Consider the following 22,965-nt stretch of genomic DNA (forward strand, 5'->3'; position numbering starts at 1 on the left):
AATACAATAGAAAAACCTGAGTCGGACTATAATTATGTTACTGAAAAGCTTTTGATGCGCAATCTTTCTGTGTTAATTACGTATAACTTAATATTTACTCTTATCAGTGACTCCTTACCTATAAATGATTCGTCTCATATTTTATTAGTTTAAATACAGAGACGAAACATTTCATAGCTAGTGTGTTTACAAATTCGATTTAGAGTATCAGCGTTTATTTACAAAGACAGACAGTAATTTATTTTTCTTATTTACATAGATTGTATTTATTTATTTTTGTAACTACAGTACTTATGCATAAAGCATGTGTATTGAGCATCACTGTAGCATTAGGCTTAATTTTTATTCAGTGTCAGTCTTAGTAAGTTCACGATTATATACACCATATAAAATATTAGTTATATGTTGGCAGCGGAAAAAATATTTCATATAAGTAGACTTCAGTAGACGCCTATCTCTCATTAGTAACTCATTGTTACCTTATAGGACACCCTGTATACAGAGATAAAATACACGATTTGAGACTTTAGCAATAGATATTACGGTCATGAAAAAAGAGGTGACTTTAGGACAATCCGTCGGCGTAGCTCAGCATTTAATACAAACGTAAGAACGAAACATGAACTTACACCGACTGACAATTTAGAATCAATCAAGCCGTAAGCGTTCAACGTGTTACAAATAATGACGCCATCTCTGTCACATTATTCACTACAAATCTCTACGTGAATTAGTCACAATATAACCGCGTTACTCAGCGATTTAACCAACTATACAAGTACAGATACCGACCGATAGTTGTTGACGAAACAACGATGATAGAATGAAAGGGTATTTAGTTAAAAGTGTTAATGAAGAAATGTGCCAATACGGTTAATAGTGATCGGAAGCATGTCTGTTGTAGAAGACATGTGGTGTAATTAGAGCTGCCATCTTTTCCTAAATCTTTATACTACATATACCGTCTGAACTGAGGATATTTCAAAATGTGAATAGTTTCAGATTATTACTTAACCATAGTCAGAAAGAAGCTAATAGAATTGCACCTTACTTTGGGCTACTTTATCATAGCATCATCATCATCATAAGCCAAGCCTTACTTTCAACTATGTTAAAGTCGGCTTTCAGTTCTACAACAATAAGTCATAATTGAAGCCGAGTACAACATTTTACCCTCACACAATAAATAATAAATAATAATTAATGTTTTTCATAAAAATATATCAATTAACAGATAACAAACCACTATAAATAACATTATATAAACCACCTACCAAAAGCAAAAAAATACAAAAAAATCTTTACATTTTGTTGCTCATGCTATTCCTATTTTTTATTCTTTAGATGGCAGCTCTATGTGTATGAGACATTGTGCGATGATATTTGCACATAATGTCCATGCAGGGCACTGTCTTACCATACTCGTCTGATTTGAGATAGGCTTGGCCCATCGGACCCATTAGCGGTCGATTGTCCATCACCAACTCTGTATAATACAATTCCTATTGTCATCAACTGAACTTATGTTTTGTAAACCTCGACTATAAAACTGATGTGTAACATTTTGAAAATTTGTCTCTATTTTATTTAGTTTTAAAACGTATTTTAAGTTACCCTGCTTTAATATAGCGTCGACTAATGTTACAATATCGTACTAACGTTATATTAGTATAAATATATAGTTTTTTTATATGATAGTATTTTTCATAGATTTACATTAAAACCAGGGCTAAGGATAGTTGTAAAACTAAATAAAAACATAGTTGTAAAACTAAATAAGTTTCAGAAAATAATCTCAAAAAACATCCAGCTAAATCGCTTTATGTAGAAGTGTAGCATTCGGTGATTGTTAAAAATAGTTGTTAAGATAAACATACAAAATATTCCAGTACTTAAGTATCTACGAATTTAGAAAAATAACAATAATTTTAGAAGAACAAAGAGTGTAGATCTATCAATCTATGTATATTTAACCTAATATGCTTGATGTTTATGTGGACAAATAATTCTAATAAGAAATATTACTAAACTTTGCAAATAACAACACTTAATGCACTGACACGATACATTACAGACATCTAAAAAGAAGACAATCAATTCCGAACTTGGTTTATCGATCAACCTGAGACCTACTGTTTGTAAATTTGTTGCTTTTTAAATTTTTCTTAGTTTATATAGGCTCAAGTTTCTCGATTAAATAAAGTACTGTATTAGGCTTTGTGTGCATAGGTCACAATCACAATACATTACTACACTAATTGTTCAATAATAATCTGTCTATTATTTATTTAAAGACTAAAGACTCGAGACGAAACCCATCCTTCTCTTTTCGGGGGAACATCGACTAATAGTTGGTACAATAATAGGTACTGACTCAAGACCTAACTCCTCTCTAATTGCACATGAATATTTATGCCCAGGAGTGGGATAATAAGTGTTTAAATTAATTTACTTTATAAATCAATGGAACATGTTTATAGTTTCATAAGAAATGAGGAAATGTCGTGGCTGGAAATGCATGCAATGTCGCATGTGGGAAACTGCAATATAAAGTAACAGCTGTCAAACAATGTATGCATATTGTTTAATTTATGATAGAGTGGTAAAACGAATGGAACACATAAAATGTTATATTACTTCAGGGAATTGACCAATGTACTATACTGCTAATATTTTATTTTTAATTACACACAGCAACAGTTAGCAATTGGGTCAATCGAGAATTGACATGATCAACCTTTTTGGCTTCATTATAATCCCTGCGAATACCAATAATTAAAAAAATAGTCTCTGTGTAATCAGTTACTGTAATAAAAGGAACAACCATAACTAGGGGGACTAAGGCAACATGTGCCACTTGCAAAAGAATTTATAGTGAAAACCTTTTGAATGGTACCCTAGTCAATTCATTGTCGCATTTATAATTTCGTATCAACCATAATATGTACCTAGACTTTTAATTTACCAATACGACCAACGTGTAAGCATTTTGTAGCACCTCTTAAATAAATCAATAGACAGACTATAAAAAACCAACTAACATCAATATAAACTACATCATAATTTACCAGGTGGAGCTCTATGAGCGGTCGGCGTGGGCAACTGGGCAGCTACACCGAACCCGCCGAGTTTGACGGGAGCGCAGTTGTCACGGCCGGCGAGGAGTACGCAGTGCGGACGAACATCGCGGTGGACTATGTCGTTCTCGTGACAGTAGCGAAGAGCTTCGAGGATCTGACGCATGTAGTGGCTGTGGATGGGAATTGTTTGATATGTTAGTAAAATTAAAGGTTAAGTTTTAATACTAAAATGTATTTTAGGATGGTTTTGTTTTGTAACTTTGGCCTTTTATATAATTAAGATTTGTATAACAGTTCAGAGGTAATAGCAAATGTTTATAAAGTTTGAATAAACTAGGTACTATGTTTGGGTATACAAATCACTTTAATAGGAAAAACTTCCAGTATTATTTGAAAAGAAAGGCTTTCATTATGCACTTTTAAAAAAAATTTTAGATGATATTAATCATCACTGCAATTTCAAATGTCTAGTAAAAAAAATACTACATTGCACAGGAATATCAATTAAAGTAACAAATAAATATTAATAAGAAAAATTGCGTGCAAGAAAAACACGGATATACCTAGTGATTCATTGTAAAACAATTACTTAATAGAATGCGTGTTATTAATCAACTTTCTGTACATTTAAATCTATAATTTATAACTCACCACGCAACGGCTTCGCTGTACACGAACCCGGCGGTCGCGCGACGAACCACTTCGAAGCAAAGATCGGAACCATCCATACTGGAAATAAAGAAGAACATATTAAGTTAGATATTATTATGTATCATATTTTATCCCTAATATTAACGAAATTACAAACGCTATGACTTCCAACAAAGTATAAGAGTTAAATAATATATTTTATCCCTAGCATTACTTAAATGACAGACTTCAATATGCTCCTATATTATTATACTTTCAATACTTTGAAAACTGGTTACAAAATTACAAGGATTGGTAAGAAGCTTCCGAATGTCAAATACATTTTCAACAGAAATATATTCAATGTATAAACACAAATACTCTTTCATAACACCCTGTATAAATAAAATACCTACACATTCTTATAGCACATAATTTAAAGGCACACCCTAGTAATAAAGTCTGCCCTTTACGACATAAGTTAGTTAACAAATTATTTAAAATATGACATAGGTATATTTTCTTCATAGCAAAGTATAATGGCTGAGAAATATTATCACAAAAATGTGAGTAAAATATGTGCATAGTATGAACATTATAAACCTATTTATAGAATTACACACACGAATGGATTTTTGGTCTCGCGCGTTCCCTACACGCCCACGCTTTCTCTTTTAATAGTACACACAAGATACAGAATCTACAACATGATGAAAATATGATACAAAGCAAGATTAGAAAAAAAGGCTAATGAAAAATCATTATAGACCTTAGACCTAGTCTTAAGTTTCTATAATGTAAAATATTTAAAACCTACAGATTACTATTCCAACCAAAAGTAGTAATCTCATAATAAAAATGTTTTCTAGAATCTCTCTTTTTCAGTTTAATAACAATATTCAAAATAATTATCACTCAATATTCCTTGCTGTACAGTAACTTATCGAAACCTACAAATTCTTTCAATTTTCACCCAAAACCAAGACAATAAGTTATCAGACAATTTATAGTCAACTACTGATATGAAATAAAATAATACTCACTACTCAAACACCATGTAGAGCATTCCCTCCGAGCTGTATGTCTCCAACAGCTCTACAATATGGGGATGCTTCAGCATGTGGCATATTGTCGCCTCGCGTTTTAGATCTGGAAATTAATAAACACACTTCTGTTAGCCCAGTTCTTAAACAAAGAATTTAATCTTAGCATCTTAAAAGTTTATTGCTACTGATTTGCAGTAATAATGTCCCTGCACATACATAACAGAATAGAATAGAAAACAGAAGTAGGAACTATTCTGTTTAAGACTTATGCAAGTTATCATATATGAGAAATGTTATTGAAGAGAAAGTGCAGGCACATTACAATTCTTTATTGGAGTAATATTATTACTACCACATTACCAAACAGATATCTATTTCAAGATCTAAACTTGATTTCTAATTTTATCACTTTTCTAGACTCTACTGATAAACAAAGCAAACATTCCAACACATATCAAGTGAAAGTTGACTCCCTAAGCCCATTTCAATAATATTACAGCCTCTTAAATAGTAAGTAAGAAATAAATAAGTGTATTCTTACCAGCTGTACTAAGTCCAGGGCTGGCAGTGAACCGGGCCACATCAACAATCTTGACTGCAAACTGCTGGCCAGTCTGACGGTGCACACATCTTCGCACCAAACTGAATGGCCCCCTTGAAAGAAATTTATCATAAAATAGTAAATAATATTTGTACATATAACATGTAGCATTTAAGTAGCTAAATATATATCCTTATCCAGTCAATTTTTAGAGATTTACTGAATATGTGTACAATAATTGTTAACAGTCACTAGAAACTTAAGAAATGGTTTCCATGAATGTTCTTGCTGGCAACAACATTTCACTGTACGTATGTATCTTTAATTGATAACATGTAATTCTTGCTGTTAGGAAAATCATAATTTAAATACATAAATATGAAGTTAAACGAAGTCACTCAATATTAAAATTAGCTTACTTAATCATCAATAGAGTGGTCACAGTAGATACAGTTTACATGTTGTCTACCAAATTCAGAGTTATTACAGAAATCCATTTTGAATGGAAAGTTAAATCTATGATCCATTTACTAATAGTAATCTTAAAAGCATTAAATACATGCTATTAAGCAAGCAGGATATTTAATGTCCATAGTAAACATAGTTATTAAGACAACAATAATATTTTCATGGCTACACTTAGAATGATGTCATCACCTACTTGAGTAGTGACACAGGTTTGTTTGTATTTGAATTTAGGTATTATTTAATAGAAAATTGCTAATTAAAGAGTGTTTTTCTCCAGGTGTTTGATAGGCTATCCCTAAGATAAAGTGAAAATATATTAAGTTACGCACATTAATTACAATTATTTATGTAGGTAAATGACTAGTATACGAATGCCTATTAGTGTACAAGGAAACTGTTCTATTCTGTTCTTCACGAATTGCAATTGAATATCTTCTTTTTAAAGTGTCTCTAGGCAAGTAAATAAAATTAGAATGTGAATGAAAGTGTACTATTATTTCTTTAAAAATGACCTGTCAGTAAAAAGATAGTCCTATACTATACTTGTGTTTACTACGAGGAATAACTACAATATCTATTGAATCAGTGACAAAAAATAATGTCTGACAATTAAAATACTAAAAATACCTATGATTACTATTCTAGCTTTACTTATTTATTATTAATATACCTACCTCACTTACATTCTGATTTGCATTAAGGAATGGTTAAAATGCTACAAATCTGATATTTTTGCTATAAAAGTGAGTTAATTTTGGTTGCCTTTATTAAACTACTTCATTATATTAGTCGCAATTTTGTTTCTTTTAATCATACTGTGTACTCATTCAATGCATTTTTATATTTAAATTGACTTAAAAACTGGCTAATAATTTGATTAACCTCACTTTGACCAACCTACCTAAACAAAATTTATAAATTTATAGAGTAAATTATCTAATGACTATTAGTCTAATTTAAAATACCATAGAATTCTAATAAGAATACAATCAGAATGGATTATTTAAAAAAAATGCCATATAATTAGTAAAACTAGGTTTATTTGATTTGAAATGTTAAATTCAGGTAACCTGATAACAGGAATGTCTAGTGTCTGATAAGAACATAAAATAAACATACCAGCATGATTAGAAGTAAACATTAATTTAATGACACTTAATAATTGTTAGATATTCATCCTGGTTTTTTAGATTTCCTTTTAATTTAAATCATAACTATAAATTTAGTTTGAATAATCAGTATAAATGAACTAAAAAATGTATCACACAATTTCAATTTTAATTAAATTCTGTATTTTTTTCTATATTTCGTGCCGCCGGGAAGAGCCCAGGTCAGGAAAAATAACGTGGCTATTAGAGCGCGAACATATATCGTGCGACAGTTTTGAATACGATACATATATAAATTGCAAATTGCATGTTTTACTTACTTGCCAATGATCTCACACAACTCGTACACATCGTCGAAAAGCACTTCGTCCTCAGCCATTTTTCACAAAAACACTCTTTGCTACGTTTCAGAAAATATTAAAAAATATCATTTTAACACAGCCTTCAACCCCTCTAAGCAGTGGTTACGCCCTGAGATTATTCGTCACGTTTATCAAGAACACTAAATTTTAAATGAACACTAAATGATATTTCAGTAGGAAGTCTTGTAATTGAGAGTGCAGTAGGACACTTAATTCTGTGCTCGATCGGAAAATGTACATTTTACACAGTAAAACGATCTCATTCGCGAAATTTTCCAATAAGACTGGTGAAAAACACTAACGAATTATACCCTAGAAGTGAAACACTTTAAATTAAACACTATAGGTGCAGGTAATAAATATTAGCAAAAACTGTAACTATTGTAATATAATTTTATTCATTTATTTCAGAAAATATTCTTTTTATTTACTTTTGACATTCTGAGGGTTGCAAATGTTCTGAATGAAGTTAGGTACGAATTCGTATAGACGATAAATAGTTGCCAGGTTGAAAAATGAAATATCAAACTATGAGAATAACGTTACGACTATTGCTTTTTAAGCAGTACTGTTAAAATAATAGCATTGCTTTATTTAATTAACAAGGGAGACATTTTTATATCAACAGGAATTTTAGCAAGTAAATAAATTCTTGGTTGTACGGATGACACACAATTCTTCGTGTTTCAGTTTCCGTTAATGTAGTTTGTAGTCTTAAAACCATAATGAAAATTTAAGAATTATCAATACGTAACAATGAGAATAATATAACTGGATATTAATATGATATTGTTGATTTGTGACGATTCCCGGCTGAGATGATGATGATGATGATGATTGCGCTATAATTGGTAATTAGTATTATTATAAAATAGCTCAGTTGGGAGAGCTTTTGACTGAAGATCTAAAGGTCCACGGTTCAATTCCGGGTTTCGGCAGCCTGTTACTTTTTTATTTTCAGAAATTATATTCGTTTTCGAATAAATTAGCTTTCAAAATGGTTAGTCACTTAGTTCATTCCAATACAACATCGGACGAAATTAATAGCCGTTATTGTTAATAGATACTTGAATCAATAAGAATATGAAGGCATGCTTTACGCACGGGACGAATATTTGTGTGATTTTAGTCAATATAACTTTGCATAATGCTGCAAATGTGTTAATCATTATAATTCAATATTTGTAGGGTCCAGTGTGACCCAAGAGTAATATATTTTCAGTACTGTATTATGTTGTCTTCTAATAAAAATGAAGTTAGAAATAATACTCCATTAGAAGTGGATATTTCATGTCAAAAAACAATATAACTTAAAACAATAGGGATTCTGTGCAATAACATTAAAAAGAAGAAAGAATCTTATAATTTATTATGATTAATATAAGTCAATAATAAATATAATATGTTTTCTGAATACAATTTTATAATGACTATTCAACTTAACATTGTATTAGTTTCCGAGAAAAGTCGTGATGACAATGACACGACTTTTATGTGATTCTTCAATTGCTTTTTGTTATGACGGCAGGAATATACAGAAATAGCGTCAGCACTAGACTATTTTCTAGAAAATACTGTTGATTATGACAAAACAATATTTTTTTGCCTAAATTTATGTCTTCGCTTAATTATTTTTCTAAACTTATATTTTAATATTTATTTTGTAAATTTTATTTTCTAATATAGATTTAATACAAATAAGCACTACTTTATATGAGTTTCACAGTTTACAAGAGAAGCATTAGCTTTTCGTTTAAAATATTCACAAGCAGGAACATTTATAATGAGTTCGGAGTCGAATGTTTTTACACGTGGAGAAGAGTTGACATTTACTTTGTAACTGCATTGATAATCCAGCTCATAGAGTTCAAAGTTAGTTAGCTGTGAACAATAGAAATGCACATTTAATACAAATGTACCAAAGTTTTTCATACCAGTTTAATAAATTGTTTCTTAATAGTAAGAAATAAATATTTGGTGAATGGGTAAGTGCTGCCTTCTCATTACATTACGATGTTTAACATAATATCTGCAACTAAAAAAAATGTTTCATTGGGTACTATTAACTCAATACGATATAACGTGAATCCATCTCGTAGTCAGATAGATTTGATCACAAGAAAATAAAAAATTGCTATGAGTAACGAAAAAGTAACATGATGCTTATTTTCGTAAGTTGCTAAAATCCCGTTATTATCCGCTGGCAACACTTTTGGTTTGCCGCTTATTTTATGTGTCTCTAACTTCAGAGTAGTCAATTTGAATTTTCTGCGTAATAATATTTCCATGATTTTTGAAGTTTTTTTATTTTACGATTATTGGTTAAGGTAAGCATATTATTATGTTTCAATACTTATAATTATAATTATTTTTTTTTACTAAGGCAATTATTGGCAAAACCATGTTTGTATTTAATCATTACCTCTGTAGTGGCTGATAAACCATCTTTTCGTAGTTTACGCGGATTGTTGCATTTTATTGCTTGCCAGTGCACATAATATCTGAAAAATAAAATAATTAAATAGTTGCATGAAAAAACTTAGCAAATCCGTAAATGAAATAACTTACATATACATAGATAGGTAGCTATAAAACATTATTCCATTAGGAATAAAAATCCAGTTAGAATTAAAATTTCTGATGGTCAAGCGACGAAGCGACACGATATCGTTTTGGTTCATAAAAGTTAGGAACTGAATATATTATTTTATGTTGCCGGCATTTTGATCCGTTATAATTATGACGAAATCATTCTTCGGAGGTTGAATATGGGCAAGCAAGGGTGCTTGCCCATATAGTTGCCTTTGCGGAGTGAAGAAATTCAGAAGAGACCCTTTGACGTTATAACGCATTTATATTTACCGTCCAGGCTGCTCGTAGACATTCGGAATGGGCTGCCAAGATATTCTCGCCTTCAATTTGTTGTTATACCAAATTAATTTATTTAGACTGAGACCCTTGATCTTCTTCATTTCTCGTCTCAATGGCGCTGGTTCGGGTTCTGCAACACAGTAGACTTAGTTACTCTCTATGAATCCATAAAAAAATCATGGCATCTGACATCTTGAGTTTTACTTAGTGTATTTAATTATGCCTATAAAACAGTAGTAGGTACCCGTTTCCACTACTTTCTTCTACTTTTCTGAGTAAATATCTTTTGTATTAGCAATAAAATTAGAATTTTCGACATTCTATTTGATCATTATCATAGATTTGCCATTACTTTGTCGAGGCGTAGTAGTAGAGATAAGAGAAAAAAATGGTTTCCATCGTCAGTTATTTTTATAGACGAATAATTTTGTCATATAATGTATGGAAAATCTATCGAAAATGTCACAGCTATTCATGGAATAATGTTATCTGACGTTGGGGAAAAATGGGTTCAGCGTTATTTTTTCTGGTTGAGCTTTTTTAGGTTGAATTACCTGGTTTTGCATTGTTAGTTGTGTTGTAGAATATGGACGCTTTATCGCTCCGAAGTTTACCCAAACCGTATTGACTGATCGTTTGGACTTGTAAGAAATACATCGAGTTGGGCAACAAGTCACTTATTTCGATGGAATTCTGATCCTGTAAAAAAGTTCATATTATTATCGATTTAATATTTCCCCTTCAACAATTTTTACTACGAACGCCCATTTCTATAAATCGTTAGATACCTTAGGAACGGTTTGATGGTTGACTAGCACGGAATCCAGTTCTCCCCCTAAGCCTTTAACTCGTCTGCTCCAAAACACTTTATAGCGCATTACAGGAAGGTCGGAATTTGGCTCCTTCCATTCCAACTTGACTGTTACCGTACCTAAAATAAATTAGCTGTCAGTCAGGAAGTTCCGTAACACTCAATATCAAAGAAAATAATTGATATATTACGTAACAGTCGATTATAGTTACATAAAAACATTTCCGAGGAAAGTTCTATGGAAATTGTATTCCATTGGTCATTTTGTAATATCGTCTAGATGTAGGGCAACTTGTCGCTGTGTGCGTTGTTCCAGTCTATTTGATGTTCATTGTTGAGAAATAAGTAATTTTAAATCTCACAATCAGACTTGGTACTTACCGTTGTTGACTCGTAACGGGCGTACTTTTAGCTTTTTTGGTGCTGGTGGAGGACGAGGGCCGCGGCGAGGTGTGAACGGGGCACTTGGCGCTGAGAACCCTCGAGTGCCCGCCGCACTGACTGCAGCCACTCGAAATCGATACCACCGGCCGGGTTTCAACGCGTTACGGAGCGATGCTTTCGTCCTGTTGAATAAATTCAATTTATACATTTCCTTACAGTTTTAGCTTCCGTAACTGTCTGGTTTTCCCAGGAAGTTTTCTATCCGTTGATTGCAAAATGCTAGAATGACTTAAGTAGTAAAACCCTAATTGCCACACGATACACCTGAGCATACATACGATTAACCCCACGAGGTACCGATACAATTTATGCTGTCGTAACATGCAGAGTTTGTAAGTTATGAGCAATAACGATTTTAATGAGGGCAATAGAGCCTTACGGGAATTATTATAAAGACTATGTTGTACCTATCAATTTATCGATCGCGACCCATTTCAAACATAACCAACGGAAGCTTGTTACCAATTTAAATCCTTAAAAGTATCATTTAAGTTTTGCAATAGTAAGACTAAATGTTAAAAATAAATTAAAATGTCTTAGTCATAAAAAAGCCTTTCAAAACATACCACTTTTATTTAAAATTGCCGCTTTAAAAAGAAAGCAGCAGAAAATATTTTGTACTTTTTATTTCAGTGCTTTGTGTATTGTTGGCGGCGCAAAGCGGTTCCTTGTTACCACTAATTAACAATATTCTCTAGTTTTTGCCTTCATCATACTAAAATGCAGAACAAAAGAACATTGAACGTTAAAACGTTACCTTTGCGTGAGAAACGCGTGGTTTCAAATTATAGAAATTTTCACTATTACCTTCTTTCAATAGTGTAATTACCGTATGAGTAGATAAATGCAAAAGTGTAGTAAATTGCTATTCTTATTGCACTTAGTGCTACGTCTATAATTACTTGGATAATAGCCGCTGTTTGACTGGCTTCTGGAATAATGCATGGCGATGTTTCATTTGTCTGTTTTGCTTCTTACGCTTCTACATAAATAGTAAGATAATGTTTTCTTCCAATTTATGGAGTAAGCTTTTTATGCCCGGATTCTGAGTACATTTAGCAGTAGTTTATCTATTTAAAAGCGTTTTTTTATAAGAGCTTAAACGCTATTGAATAGATAAACTACCGCTTAATGTACTCAGAAACCGGTGGTAAGTGAAATTGAGTTTGTTATAGAATCACGAACGTTGTGTTGGCTTTATAAGCTGAAACTACGATGCGTGTAATGCTAGCAAACAACAGGTAATTATGCAACCAGAGATAGTAAGGCAAACCGCAGCTGTAAACACCTATTCATATAATATGCGGTAATCGCTACCCGAGCCGATACCGAAGTGGCATGTACCTACCCACTATCTATTGTGATAGGTGTATAAACTATCTGTAGCGTGGTTTTCTAGAGTCGGTACTATCGAGTATCGAGAGTTTGACGCTAAGATTTACTGCAAAAAGGCCCGCGAGAGCAGGATAAATTTTCATAAAATTTCTCTATAGTGGTTGTTGTTACTCGATAGCGGTAGAGATTCACGCTACTGAACACTGAACATGCTTTTGACTGAACTGACTCAATAGATGTTTATTGTTCCTTAACAGTGGGATGACTTAGTCATTCCATTACGAAAGTAATATAGTAACTACCTATCGTGTACAAAACAAATAATAATGAATTGGTTTTTACAATTTATTACTTGCTATCTTTTGTGTATGTAATATAATTTCTCAGACTGTTTACAAATCATGTTGATACTTAAACCGCATAATTACAAGCATAATAAAAAATAATATACTTTTGATTACGGTTTCATCATCCATTACGACTCATTTATCAAAAACCTAGAAATATACGTACTTATTAGTTCGTAAAAGTAAATTCCAGTCTCCAAGTCTCATTTCTTCATATTTAGGCCCGAGGTGGTGTTGTTCTTCTAGCACGTAGAAGACAGGACCTGGCACTGCTCTCGCTGCATCTCCTACTCCATCGGTCCAGCGGACGACAACAGACCTTTTCTTTTCTTTAGCCTCTTCTAATATTGGCATAGCAGGGAGACCTGTTAATGAACAAATTGTATCATTATCTGGAACTACCTGGCTCATTCGATATATACGAACATTACAAGCAAAGATCGCCTGACCTCTGCAGCTATCGGGAATACAGATAACCTAGTTGGATTACTATCTCGTCTTCAGCCTTCCGGCTGCTTGTAACGACTTATCTATCCGCCGGAACATTCAAACTGTATTTCCTTTTGAAACGACCAAAATACGTGTAAGAATAAAAATAAAAGTGAACAATTATAAAACAAAAAAGAGTTTGGCTGATCATTAACTTTTTTTCTGGCGCTTCTATTTTTTTCTCTGGTATAGAAGGCTCATTTTTAAAATGATTAATGGCTGTGGCCTATTGAACGAGCCTACAACCTACCCTAACAAGCTTAAAGATAACTGAGATAATTTATAACAAAAACTTTACGCATATAATTAGGTACGGTCCGTGCCCTAGTTTTTTTTATGTTTTCTAGAAACGACGTTATCTTATCTTCAGAATATTTTCTCCTTACCTGGTATGGTCAAAAGGTCGATAGGTTCACTGCAAGTAGACCCGCAGTTGTGATGGCAGCATCTTTGCGTGCCGTCACATTGCGAGTCTGTGTTACAAGCTGTTACACATGCTTCCTCCCACTTCGGAGTGTCTGACGCTGGGCAAGTTCCCGGTTTCTTCTCATTAGCACGACATTGGGATTTACACTGTTGACATAAATAAATATTTACATTCCGATTAATGCTTCTTTGATCTCTCATACTCATGCTAATTACGTCATTCAAGTCGCTGTCAATTTGCGTAGGCATATAGGCTACACTGTAACAGTATATAACTGTTTCTTTCTAGTAGAAGACTATGTGTAATTTAAGATATTTATTGTTTATAAATATCAAAGTTATCGTTCATAAATACCAAACAAAGACGGTCAGGAAATGACTCAATAGTAAGCAATAAGTATTGTCATACATCAGTGCATTTTTAAATCTTTAAAATACCGACTATTGTTTAAATAAAAAGGGGCATTTGTTCTGCTTTTTCTGCACTGTCTGGAATATTGTATTACTATTGTAGCTTGAACGCAAAAAGTATAGTTGCATTGTGAATAGGGGCATTCATTTAGCGATTTAGTCTCATTAGCTTCACACAATTAGCGGATACATAGCACATACCTGCACGAGTGCAATGTCACTAGGTACCTTATGGCAAATTGTTTTTAGATAACTATTAAAACTCTAAGATTATTTGGCATTTTTGTTGTTAGAGCTTTTGTTATATGTTATGTAGAAAATTAGTATTTATAATTACGGCAAATGTACGGTACTACAAATATGCCACCAGTTTGCCGCTAATCATAACACAGGTTCGGCAACCAATCGGTAAGCCACAAACAGATTGCCTATCCGAAAAGTTCCTCGATCGTTACTCATAACGATTACTTTCGAGTGAGCGCATTAAAATCTATTATTGCTTTAAAGGTGTTTTTCTATCTCTTACCCTATTATAATGCACCATGGACCAAAATCCCTTGCTTAAACCAAACTCTATCAAAACAAAAGGGTTATAAGTGAACTCTAAAACAGGATAGTTAATTATCTTCATTCTGAAAGAGGAAATTCATTAGCCGTAGTCAATTATAAATAACGAGATTACTTTAGTTACTCTACATTTTATTACCTCCATGGTCTCGGCTATCATTTTAGTAGTTTCGTTGTTCGTCACGATTAAAGATAATATCATGAATCTTTTTAGATCCTTTGACATTTCTGGTTTTATGTCACATCGTAAAAGAGGTATTACGAGCAAAAACAAATGGAGATCAGTCTCTGTTAACTGCCGTAAACGCAGAAAAAAATCTAGCTCAGGACTTGAAACTCGTTAAGTCCTGACGATCAAAATGCGATTGTCTTTTGTCACTACATCTCGTCGCACAATTTTTATACCTTGATACAAACCCGCATAATTAGTTTTTGCGGTTGTGAAATTAGCACAATGTGCCCTTTTTAGGAGCGCGCCAGTTAAGCTTTGCGGTTAAATAACAAGCTGGTGAACCGCAGTATTATTTTTGTCAACTACTCGCTGCAATCTCGATTGTATTCTGTTATACGTTCATTTCCAATTTTTTATGCCTTGTTTATGTCTGTACTACTAAGAATTCGTTAAATCATGATCGCTGTGACAGCTTGGTAAACATTTTTTTCTAACTGCACTAGAGTAAACGTTCTGGCATCTACATGTTACGTTTTTTGTGGATTAACATAAGCATGCAATCTTGAATGTCAAGATACCTATAATTTTTTCAGTGAGCACATTGAACTTTGATGATACAGTGCGACATTTTCGAGCACCTATTTCGTGGTATATATTCAAGGTGATTGGGTTTTTAGAATACGTAACGTAATTATTATTGAATCGATTGTTTACTAACGACATCCTCATTGTGACGCAAGTACATAGATTGAAAAAATATTCGCGATACTATACCAAAACTTTTTTGGTGTTTATTAGAAGTGTTAAAACGGATCGTAACGACTTTAATGGTTTGTTATGAACAGAAAAAGTCAATATTGAAAAGGGAATGTTCAATCAAAGTGCCGACGGAATGATAATAAAATTCGGGCGGAACAACTGTTGCATACCAATGCGATGGCGTGAACAATATTAAACATTGCAATTGCTGGTACAATAGACAGCTACTAAAACTATGAAACTTGAATAATATGACAACACTTACCTGTGGTTTTTCTTCCTTAGTTCTTTCAATACACATAAGATCACATCTGATCTTATACAGAGAGTTCGATTGTGATTTTGTGTACCTTTTTGTTTTAGACAGTACCATGGGGATGAGGCACACAACCACCAACACTATGAACACTTTCCCGTACATTTTCATTGTTTTTGAAACACTTAATGTCATTCAAAACTAATTATTAAACACTTAACATCTGAAATTAAAGTGAATATTGCAACATTAGTTAAAAAAAAATTTTGTCTACTTTCGGCACTTATTATTCGCGCTTTGTTATGTTTACTTATAGATGGGAACTGCCTTTTTTTAAAGTAAACTTCGAAATCAGGTCACTTTTTTCAAAAATTAAATTACTAAGTAGTAATCTGCAAACCCGTGTTTGGGTGCTGTAATTTTTATCAAAAAGTCTGACAGTGTTTCCAAAGAAAGGTTATCGACTTTAGATAACAGTGACATGTGCATTAAAATTCAAACACGAATCAAAAAAATCTGATAATTATTATTTGTTAATTTGTATTTATATTTGAGATCTAGCTACTTTTGCTTTCGAAATTGCTCGAAGAGCGGTAAAACAAACAAAAAACGGAATTGTCATGAAGGAGCTCTAGTTTCTTAAAAAAATGTGCATAAAATAATCTTCTTTTATGAACTGAATCATCACATCATCAACAATGAAAACAGTGTGCCACTGCTTTTAAAACGAGTAAAAGTTTCAATTAACAGAGTTCAGCGGTTCCCATCCAATTAGCGTGAGCCAAACAAAACAAAGCACTGCAATAATATCCACCTCAACAAATCTATCATCAATACGAGAATCGATTAAAACCGTAACATATCGAGTCCTTCCGAACTTGTGTCATCGACCTCCCGAAGTTTTTGGAAAATACATTTGCAGTTCGCGAGTGTATCGTTTGAAATGCGCGGTAACACTGCGGCGCGCGCGCATACTCCACCGATCCGTGCGTTTGCTTCATTAATACACATCGATGATGCTTTCCTGTCTGTACGACGATGACGGAAGGCTGCTTTTACCGAGCCGGTTTCCTAATTGAAAAAATTCACAGCGTCTTCCTGGACAAACAGTTGCTATTCGATAGTCGACATTATGTCTGCAACTGTTTCGTGAATTGTAAACAGTTAGCGATTTAATTGCACATGCATGTGCTGGAATGTTAAGTAGCGAATATTTTTATTCTACATACGTCTTTAAACCGTGTTAATAGTGTCTATATTAGGATGAAGTATTCTTGTTCTTTAATTGTTCAAGTAGATATAAATAAAAATGATCTAAAACAATATATTTACAAATGTAACGGAAATAAACATATCGGAAATTAATTACATGATTGAAACAACAGTTAGAATAATTCTTGGTAACCAAAACGTTTCGTGAGCCGACTTACCTCAACATCTATGTAATAACGTGGTCTGTTTCTAAGAAAAGCCGTTCACGCGACTTCACCGAATTGAACCAAAACAATCGATTTAATTAGGCGTTCGTTTTTAAAAGCTAATAAAACAAAATGGCGAAGATAAATCGTTCACAAAGAAGCTAAGGATTCAACGACCGGTTGATTGCTCTGTGCGTATGTGCAGGCCGGATGCCCTTCGAGAGCTTAATTAGAGTTTCTGTAACCAATGCATGTATAAGTACCGTGTTTGTACTTACGATTAAATATTTTGATACTTTATAATTACGTGTGAAATAACAAACGAAAGGAATAATAACATTTGCATTGTTTTATGTCGTTTTATTTACATTGAAAGTAATATGTTGTACTGACATAGTAGCGTTATTACTGTATAATGTTTAAATATGAAGTTTATGTTGGAAAGTTTCAATAATGAGGACTAGGTTACAATGTACGTTTATTGTTATGTTTTCTTGTTAAGCGATAGTGATTGTTTGGTTAATCTAAAAAAGATACTGGAAATAGAGCCCCGATTTACCGAAGCTTTACTATGACACTGTTTTTTTTTTTTTTTTTTTTTTTTTTTTTAAGACAACTCCCGCACTAAGAATTGCTCTTGTGTCGCGGGGACTTTTACAAACATACAAACAACGGACACAAAGCACAACCAGACCCGAAACAATTAGTTGTGGATCGCACAAATAATTGTCCCGTGTGGGAATCGAACCCACGACCTCCCGTTGCAGTGGTATCGGCGTGACGACCTAAACCACTGCGCCACGGAGGCAGTCGAGCATTTTCACGCATTTTCATACAAAATCGTTCGTATTCATTGTCTTCAGGGTAGACTAGCCCTTAACCTGTCACAAAAGCTTTTTCTCACACGCTCTGTCAAGCAAAAAATATACAGTCGACATACGTAATCCAATATGATTATAATAACTATACGAAGCCACCATAATCACGGCCATTATTCATATCAAAAGATATTAAAACAATTATTAAAACCGGATGAATGGAAAATAAACGTACGTTTGTTATTAAGACTTCGAAGATACATAAAGATATTTTATTGCTAAAATGTGATACCCAAATAACGTCGAGTCGATCAGTGGCTCAATTTAAACGTGCAGAGGCAATAAAACTCGGATTTTTATTTATTAAAACGATGCTCCTCAATTTACGCTATAAAGGTAAATATTATAGCAGTAATAAAATTAAGAAGTTAATTTACAGTTTACGGTTTCAACTTTTATTTTGCAATTATATTTTTATATAAGAAGTGTTGATAACAATGGCACAATCAAAAGATGTTCGAAAATTTGCAGGGGCTTAAATCCGACAGAGATAACGATAATTTGATTGAAGTCCGGAACAAAATGTTACATTGACAACAAGACAGCCAATAACAGTTAGGCATTTTTTTCTGTTTGGAAGAAACTTGCTGAAATATTGTCGTTAATAGATTCAGCAAATAAAATAAATACATGTTTGTACAAATAACTTTATGTGATCTATTGCGATTTTTTCCGATAAAATTCCTTTCATATTCTATTTACATAACTACTACTCTACATATTTATTGAAGAAAAAATCACGACATATTAAATAAATCGTAAGGAAGTAAAGTGATTTTTCAAAATAATTTTCAATTTATGTAATGTGCGTGTTTCAGTTTCATTAATTTAGTTTTTGGTTAATCGATTACAGGGTAAAAGCGTTATGTTTCAGCAACGAAAGTAATGCACGTAACTGCATCTTACACAATGTACCACCTTATTTGGTAAGAAACTGCAACTGTAAGAGGTTCTATCATAGTTATGTATTTTTATTACGAATCGATAAATTATGGAAGTAATGATTGGATTTCCTGTTTTTTTTTTTAACTTGATGACTGTACAGCCTCCCTGGCGCCGTGATTAAGGTAGTCGCCACGGCATCAGTGTGTTGTGAGGCCGTAGGTTCAATTCCCTTCCCGAAGCAAGTTGTTGTTTCGGGTGAGGTTGTACTTTGTGTCTGTTGTCTTAGTGAAGGAGTTGTAAAAGTACCTATCTGAGAAGTTGCTAATATAATCATTATAAATGGTAAATGGGTTGCTACAAAACGGACAGAAGCGACGAGGCGAAATGTAAGATTCAGTACCTGTTTATATTATATTATCTGCCTTATAGTTTCATCTATACAGATAAATTAAATGTATCCTACTCCACAAATCTTATTTATTTCGTAATTAAGTTAGAAGTTTCAAGTCGTTCCCAACATCAATCAACCTAACTTAATAGATAAACACACGTTTCAGTTTTCTTTAACAATAAATTATATAATTTTTATGTATTTTTGTAAATAATAGTGGCAGTTAATAATAAAATTAATTTGAAATGCGGGTAGTTAAACACGCTATGGCAATTAATTTTAACTGAATGAGCCATAAAGTGTCTTTTGATCTGATATAAAATATACACGTCATGTAAAAATCACTTATACTGTTACATACCCTTTTTAAAGTTTAAATTAGTAAAAACTACACACTTTAACTTCCAAATAACTTTTAAACGTAATCACTGGTAAAGTATTGATAAAAACTATCCTATGCCATATGCATAGTATTGTTAACAGTTAAAAGTATTTTTAAGTATTATTTCATAGCTTTTTTTCCCACTTTGTAGTTCAGATGAAAATTATTAGACGTAGCTCCAAAAACCGAGTTAACATGTTTACTACAAGTCAAACAACTGTTGTTAATAATAGTGTTTGTTAGTCAATTAACTTTTACGTTGATCTGCCATTCCCATTCAGGTACTGAAGTTGATTGTCGCTGTCTGTTTACAAACATACTCGTACTATCACTGTTACCGGATCAAACAAGGTCTTATTACAAACTTGTTTATCCTCACACAAGTTCCCATACCTTCCTCTCTAGGAATAAACTTGAAATTCTTATCTTTATTTCATTAGCGACGGTTCATTAATCACTTCTTAAGAAACGCCTTCGTGACTAAAATAATCTTTGCTAAACGAGACCCCGAGACACGACTGTGGCGACAGTTACTAGCGAAATTAGAAAAGCATAAATTTACTTTAATTACCTATTAAATAGAATATTTACTTCATTTCTACGTTCTATAAACGAAAACGTTTCGCCTCTTTTTATTGTAGTGAACTTATAAATACAGAAATTTGCATTACACTTTAATCGCTCAATGACTTGATTGTCAATGAGAGTTTTTGAGTGTATCTAATATTTTTTGCTCACAAGTTTGACGTCAGTAGTACTTTTTATCAATGAAACAGTAAGCAAAATGTATTGTAAGCAACAAATTGCTTGCGGCACTACCTTTATCTACTATTCTTGTACTTTCAACAATGCTCCGAAAATAGACTTTACAAAATGTTGACTCAAAATTAATTGGAAACTGATTGTACTCGAGTTATTTATAGAATACAATACGATTGAACTTACGTGACGTATTGTACGGGTTCGTATCGAAGCACTTCTCGTTTCAGTGTCCCGCCGCGTTAGGACGAAGACCTGAGCCACTTGTAAGAATCTAAACAATAAAGTGCGCACAAAACAACTTTACTAAGGGTTTATTCCAATCAGAGAAAATAATAAGGATTCCTTATGCCTTTGTTCTTTATCGTTGTAGATTCTTTGAATATTTTCATAGAACATATAAATACGATAATGCTACAGGATGTTGTAGTAGGTCTTTGATGTAAAAGACATATAAAATTACATCTAAATTAAATACACCATTGGATAATCCAGGTTTTTATATTTAGCAGAATTTATTTTAAAACAATCGTTTATCAATTGGTTTCACAGGTTGACAATTCTTTTGACATACAAGCCAAAATGTAGAAGAAATGAGACAAACACGCATTCAATGTAAATAAATGTGTTCATAAATGGACCACTCACAGACGGTCATCTGATTCCATACTTAGCAGAGCTTGTATATGATAACTGAAAAATATACTTGGACGCTTCTAATTCACGCAAATTCTTGTCCATAACAAATAAAAATAAATAAATAACAAATAATGTTTGAGAAAATTCTGTTTATCGTTATGTCTTCGTTCAGAATACGCTTTACAATGTACCTACCTACACAGATTCATTTCATTGATAAAAGTTCAAGATGTTATTATAGATGAATCAGAACGTTTCGTATTACAGCTTGAGTGTTTCTTTCATTCAGAGGCGATTGATGCAATTATAATCTATAAAAAAGATAACAGTTCAATGAACTTGCTTATTGAGTTATAAACAATGAGTAAGCTTTTAAGACTTTGTAAGTGTTCGGTTTAAACAAAGATTCTTTGAAAAATATACGTCTACTGTGGTACGTGTTTCATTAAAAAAAAATCATACATAATATCATACGCCTATTGTATTCCATAGTGTCGTGTACTTATGTTTCGCCATAAATTATGTTAATCCTATGTAATACGAGTCTATTTCCATTTACGGGGCAGGTCACAAAACTCCGGGGTACCATTTTTGCGAAATACCTATTTAAATATAAATTAGACCAGACCAATAGTACTTGCCCGACCCAAGAATCGAACCCAAGTCTTCACGATCAATAGTGGTATTCAATACCGACCTGACCACAGAGGCAACTTTAGTTTTAATTCGTACGTAGATAGGCACTTAATCAACCAGTTGAACTATGGGTAGTATTGCGTAGCCTCTATCAAAAACAGTGGAATCTATACAGAAACAAAAAAGTGAAAAAAAGAATCTTTGCTTTAGATGTTATTGATTGCTTTTTGATGCTGAAATTGACAGCTTTGATGTTTTGTTTTGCTTCGCAGGTCGTTCGATATTAATTTATTGCGGTCCTTGAGATTATTTATTGGGAGTTTATTTCTCTTGCTTTTTCTTTTTGGGACATTAGCTGTTGTAAATCCATACTTAGAAGATGAAATACGGTAAGGCGTTTAGTCATGATATCTAAGTTATGAACTTAGTTGTATAAGTTTTGAGAAATTAATATTTTGGGTCTAAGAACAAACTAAAAAGTCGAGGTGAAAACTCGTTATCATAATTTCTGTTTTCGCAAAGTTCTGTTTTATTTTCCTCACGTCTCTTTAATATAGCTTTTAAATATTTTCAGAATTTTTGTTAAATGCCTATAAACCATAGTAAAACGGGCTTGTGTAATAATTTAAGCCAAACATTAACGTCAGGTGTTCCCTTTCAACCCTTTCAGTGATCCCTTTCATCGAGTTTCGGACACTTTTATTATTATAGTGAGCAAGCACTTTTCGTAATTTTATAAAATAAAAACAAGCGAAGAATATGGATTTAAAAAAAAAACAAGTCAGTAACTGCCTCTGTGGCGCAATCGGTAGTGTATCTGACTTCTGACCTAGAGGTATCGGTTTGATTCTTG

The 22,965-nt window shown here is 32.8% G+C and overlaps 2 protein-coding genes across 8 annotated transcripts in view; both read right to left on the bottom strand.

Annotated features, from left to right (window-relative positions):
• The window catches only part of CASK (peripheral plasma membrane protein CASK), a 228,006-nt gene extending 220,323 nt beyond the window's left edge, over positions 1-7,683 (bottom strand). For 2 of the 4 annotated variants that reach the window (XM_076119684.1, XM_076119683.1), the window contains exons 1-6: positions 7,195-7,683; positions 5,298-5,410; positions 4,754-4,859; positions 3,732-3,809; positions 3,069-3,250; positions 1,418-1,486 (exon numbers count right to left, since the gene is read on the bottom strand). In XM_076119684.1, coding sequence (XP_075975799.1) covers positions 1,418-1,486; positions 3,069-3,250; positions 3,732-3,809; positions 4,754-4,859; positions 5,298-5,410; positions 7,195-7,253 — 607 coding nt within the window. In that variant the 5' untranslated portion in view covers positions 7,254-7,683. The remainder of the gene's footprint in view (positions 1-1,417; positions 1,487-3,068; positions 3,251-3,731; positions 3,810-4,753; positions 4,860-5,297; positions 5,411-7,194) is intronic. The other 2 variants (XM_076119690.1, XM_076119685.1) reach the window with 1 other exon arrangement.
• A 905-nt stretch (positions 7,684-8,588) lies between these two features.
• LOC142976535 (anosmin-1-like) lies at positions 8,589-17,147 on the bottom strand. Of its 4 annotated transcripts, none has more exons than XM_076119959.1 (10): positions 17,003-17,147; positions 16,134-16,347; positions 13,920-14,106; positions 13,211-13,409; positions 11,300-11,484; positions 10,896-11,038; positions 10,662-10,806; positions 10,099-10,237; positions 9,659-9,737; positions 8,589-9,117 (listed from the first exon to the last, which is right to left on the bottom strand). In XM_076119959.1, exons 2-10 carry the CDS (start codon positions 16,317-16,319, stop codon positions 8,941-8,943), a joined length of 1,440 nt encoding a protein of 479 aa, XP_075976074.1. In that variant the 5' UTR covers positions 16,320-16,347; positions 17,003-17,147; the 3' UTR covers positions 8,589-8,940. The 4 variants fall into 4 exon arrangements, with proteins under 4 accessions (XP_075976074.1, XP_075976072.1, XP_075976073.1 ...); XM_076119957.1 differs by having other exon boundaries at positions 16,978-17,135; XM_076119958.1 differs by having other exon boundaries at positions 16,984-17,134.
• Between the last annotated feature and the right edge of the window lie 5,818 nt (positions 17,148-22,965).

The sequence above is a fragment of the Anticarsia gemmatalis genome, chromosome 11 (genome assembly GCF_050436995.1).
Source record: "Anticarsia gemmatalis isolate Benzon Research Colony breed Stoneville strain chromosome 11, ilAntGemm2 primary, whole genome shotgun sequence".
Classification (NCBI taxonomy): domain Eukaryota; kingdom Metazoa; phylum Arthropoda; class Insecta; order Lepidoptera; family Erebidae; genus Anticarsia; species Anticarsia gemmatalis.

What these genes read in the sequence shown, in the direction of transcription:
- LOC142976535 (XM_076119959.1), bottom strand. Translation starts at nt 16,319, where the DNA reads ATGACATTAAGTGTTTCAAAAACAATGAAAATGTACGGGAAAGTGTTC. An exon ending in CGACCTTTTGACCATACCAG is followed by an intron (nt 13,410 to 13,919) that starts GTAAGGAGAAAA and finishes GTTCATTAACAG; the next exon opens with GTCTCCCTGCTATGCCAATA. An exon ending in GTCTACGAGCAGCCTGGACG is followed by an intron (nt 9,738 to 10,098) that starts GTAAATATAAAT and finishes TTTATTTTTCAG; the next exon opens with ATATTATGTGCACTGGCAAG.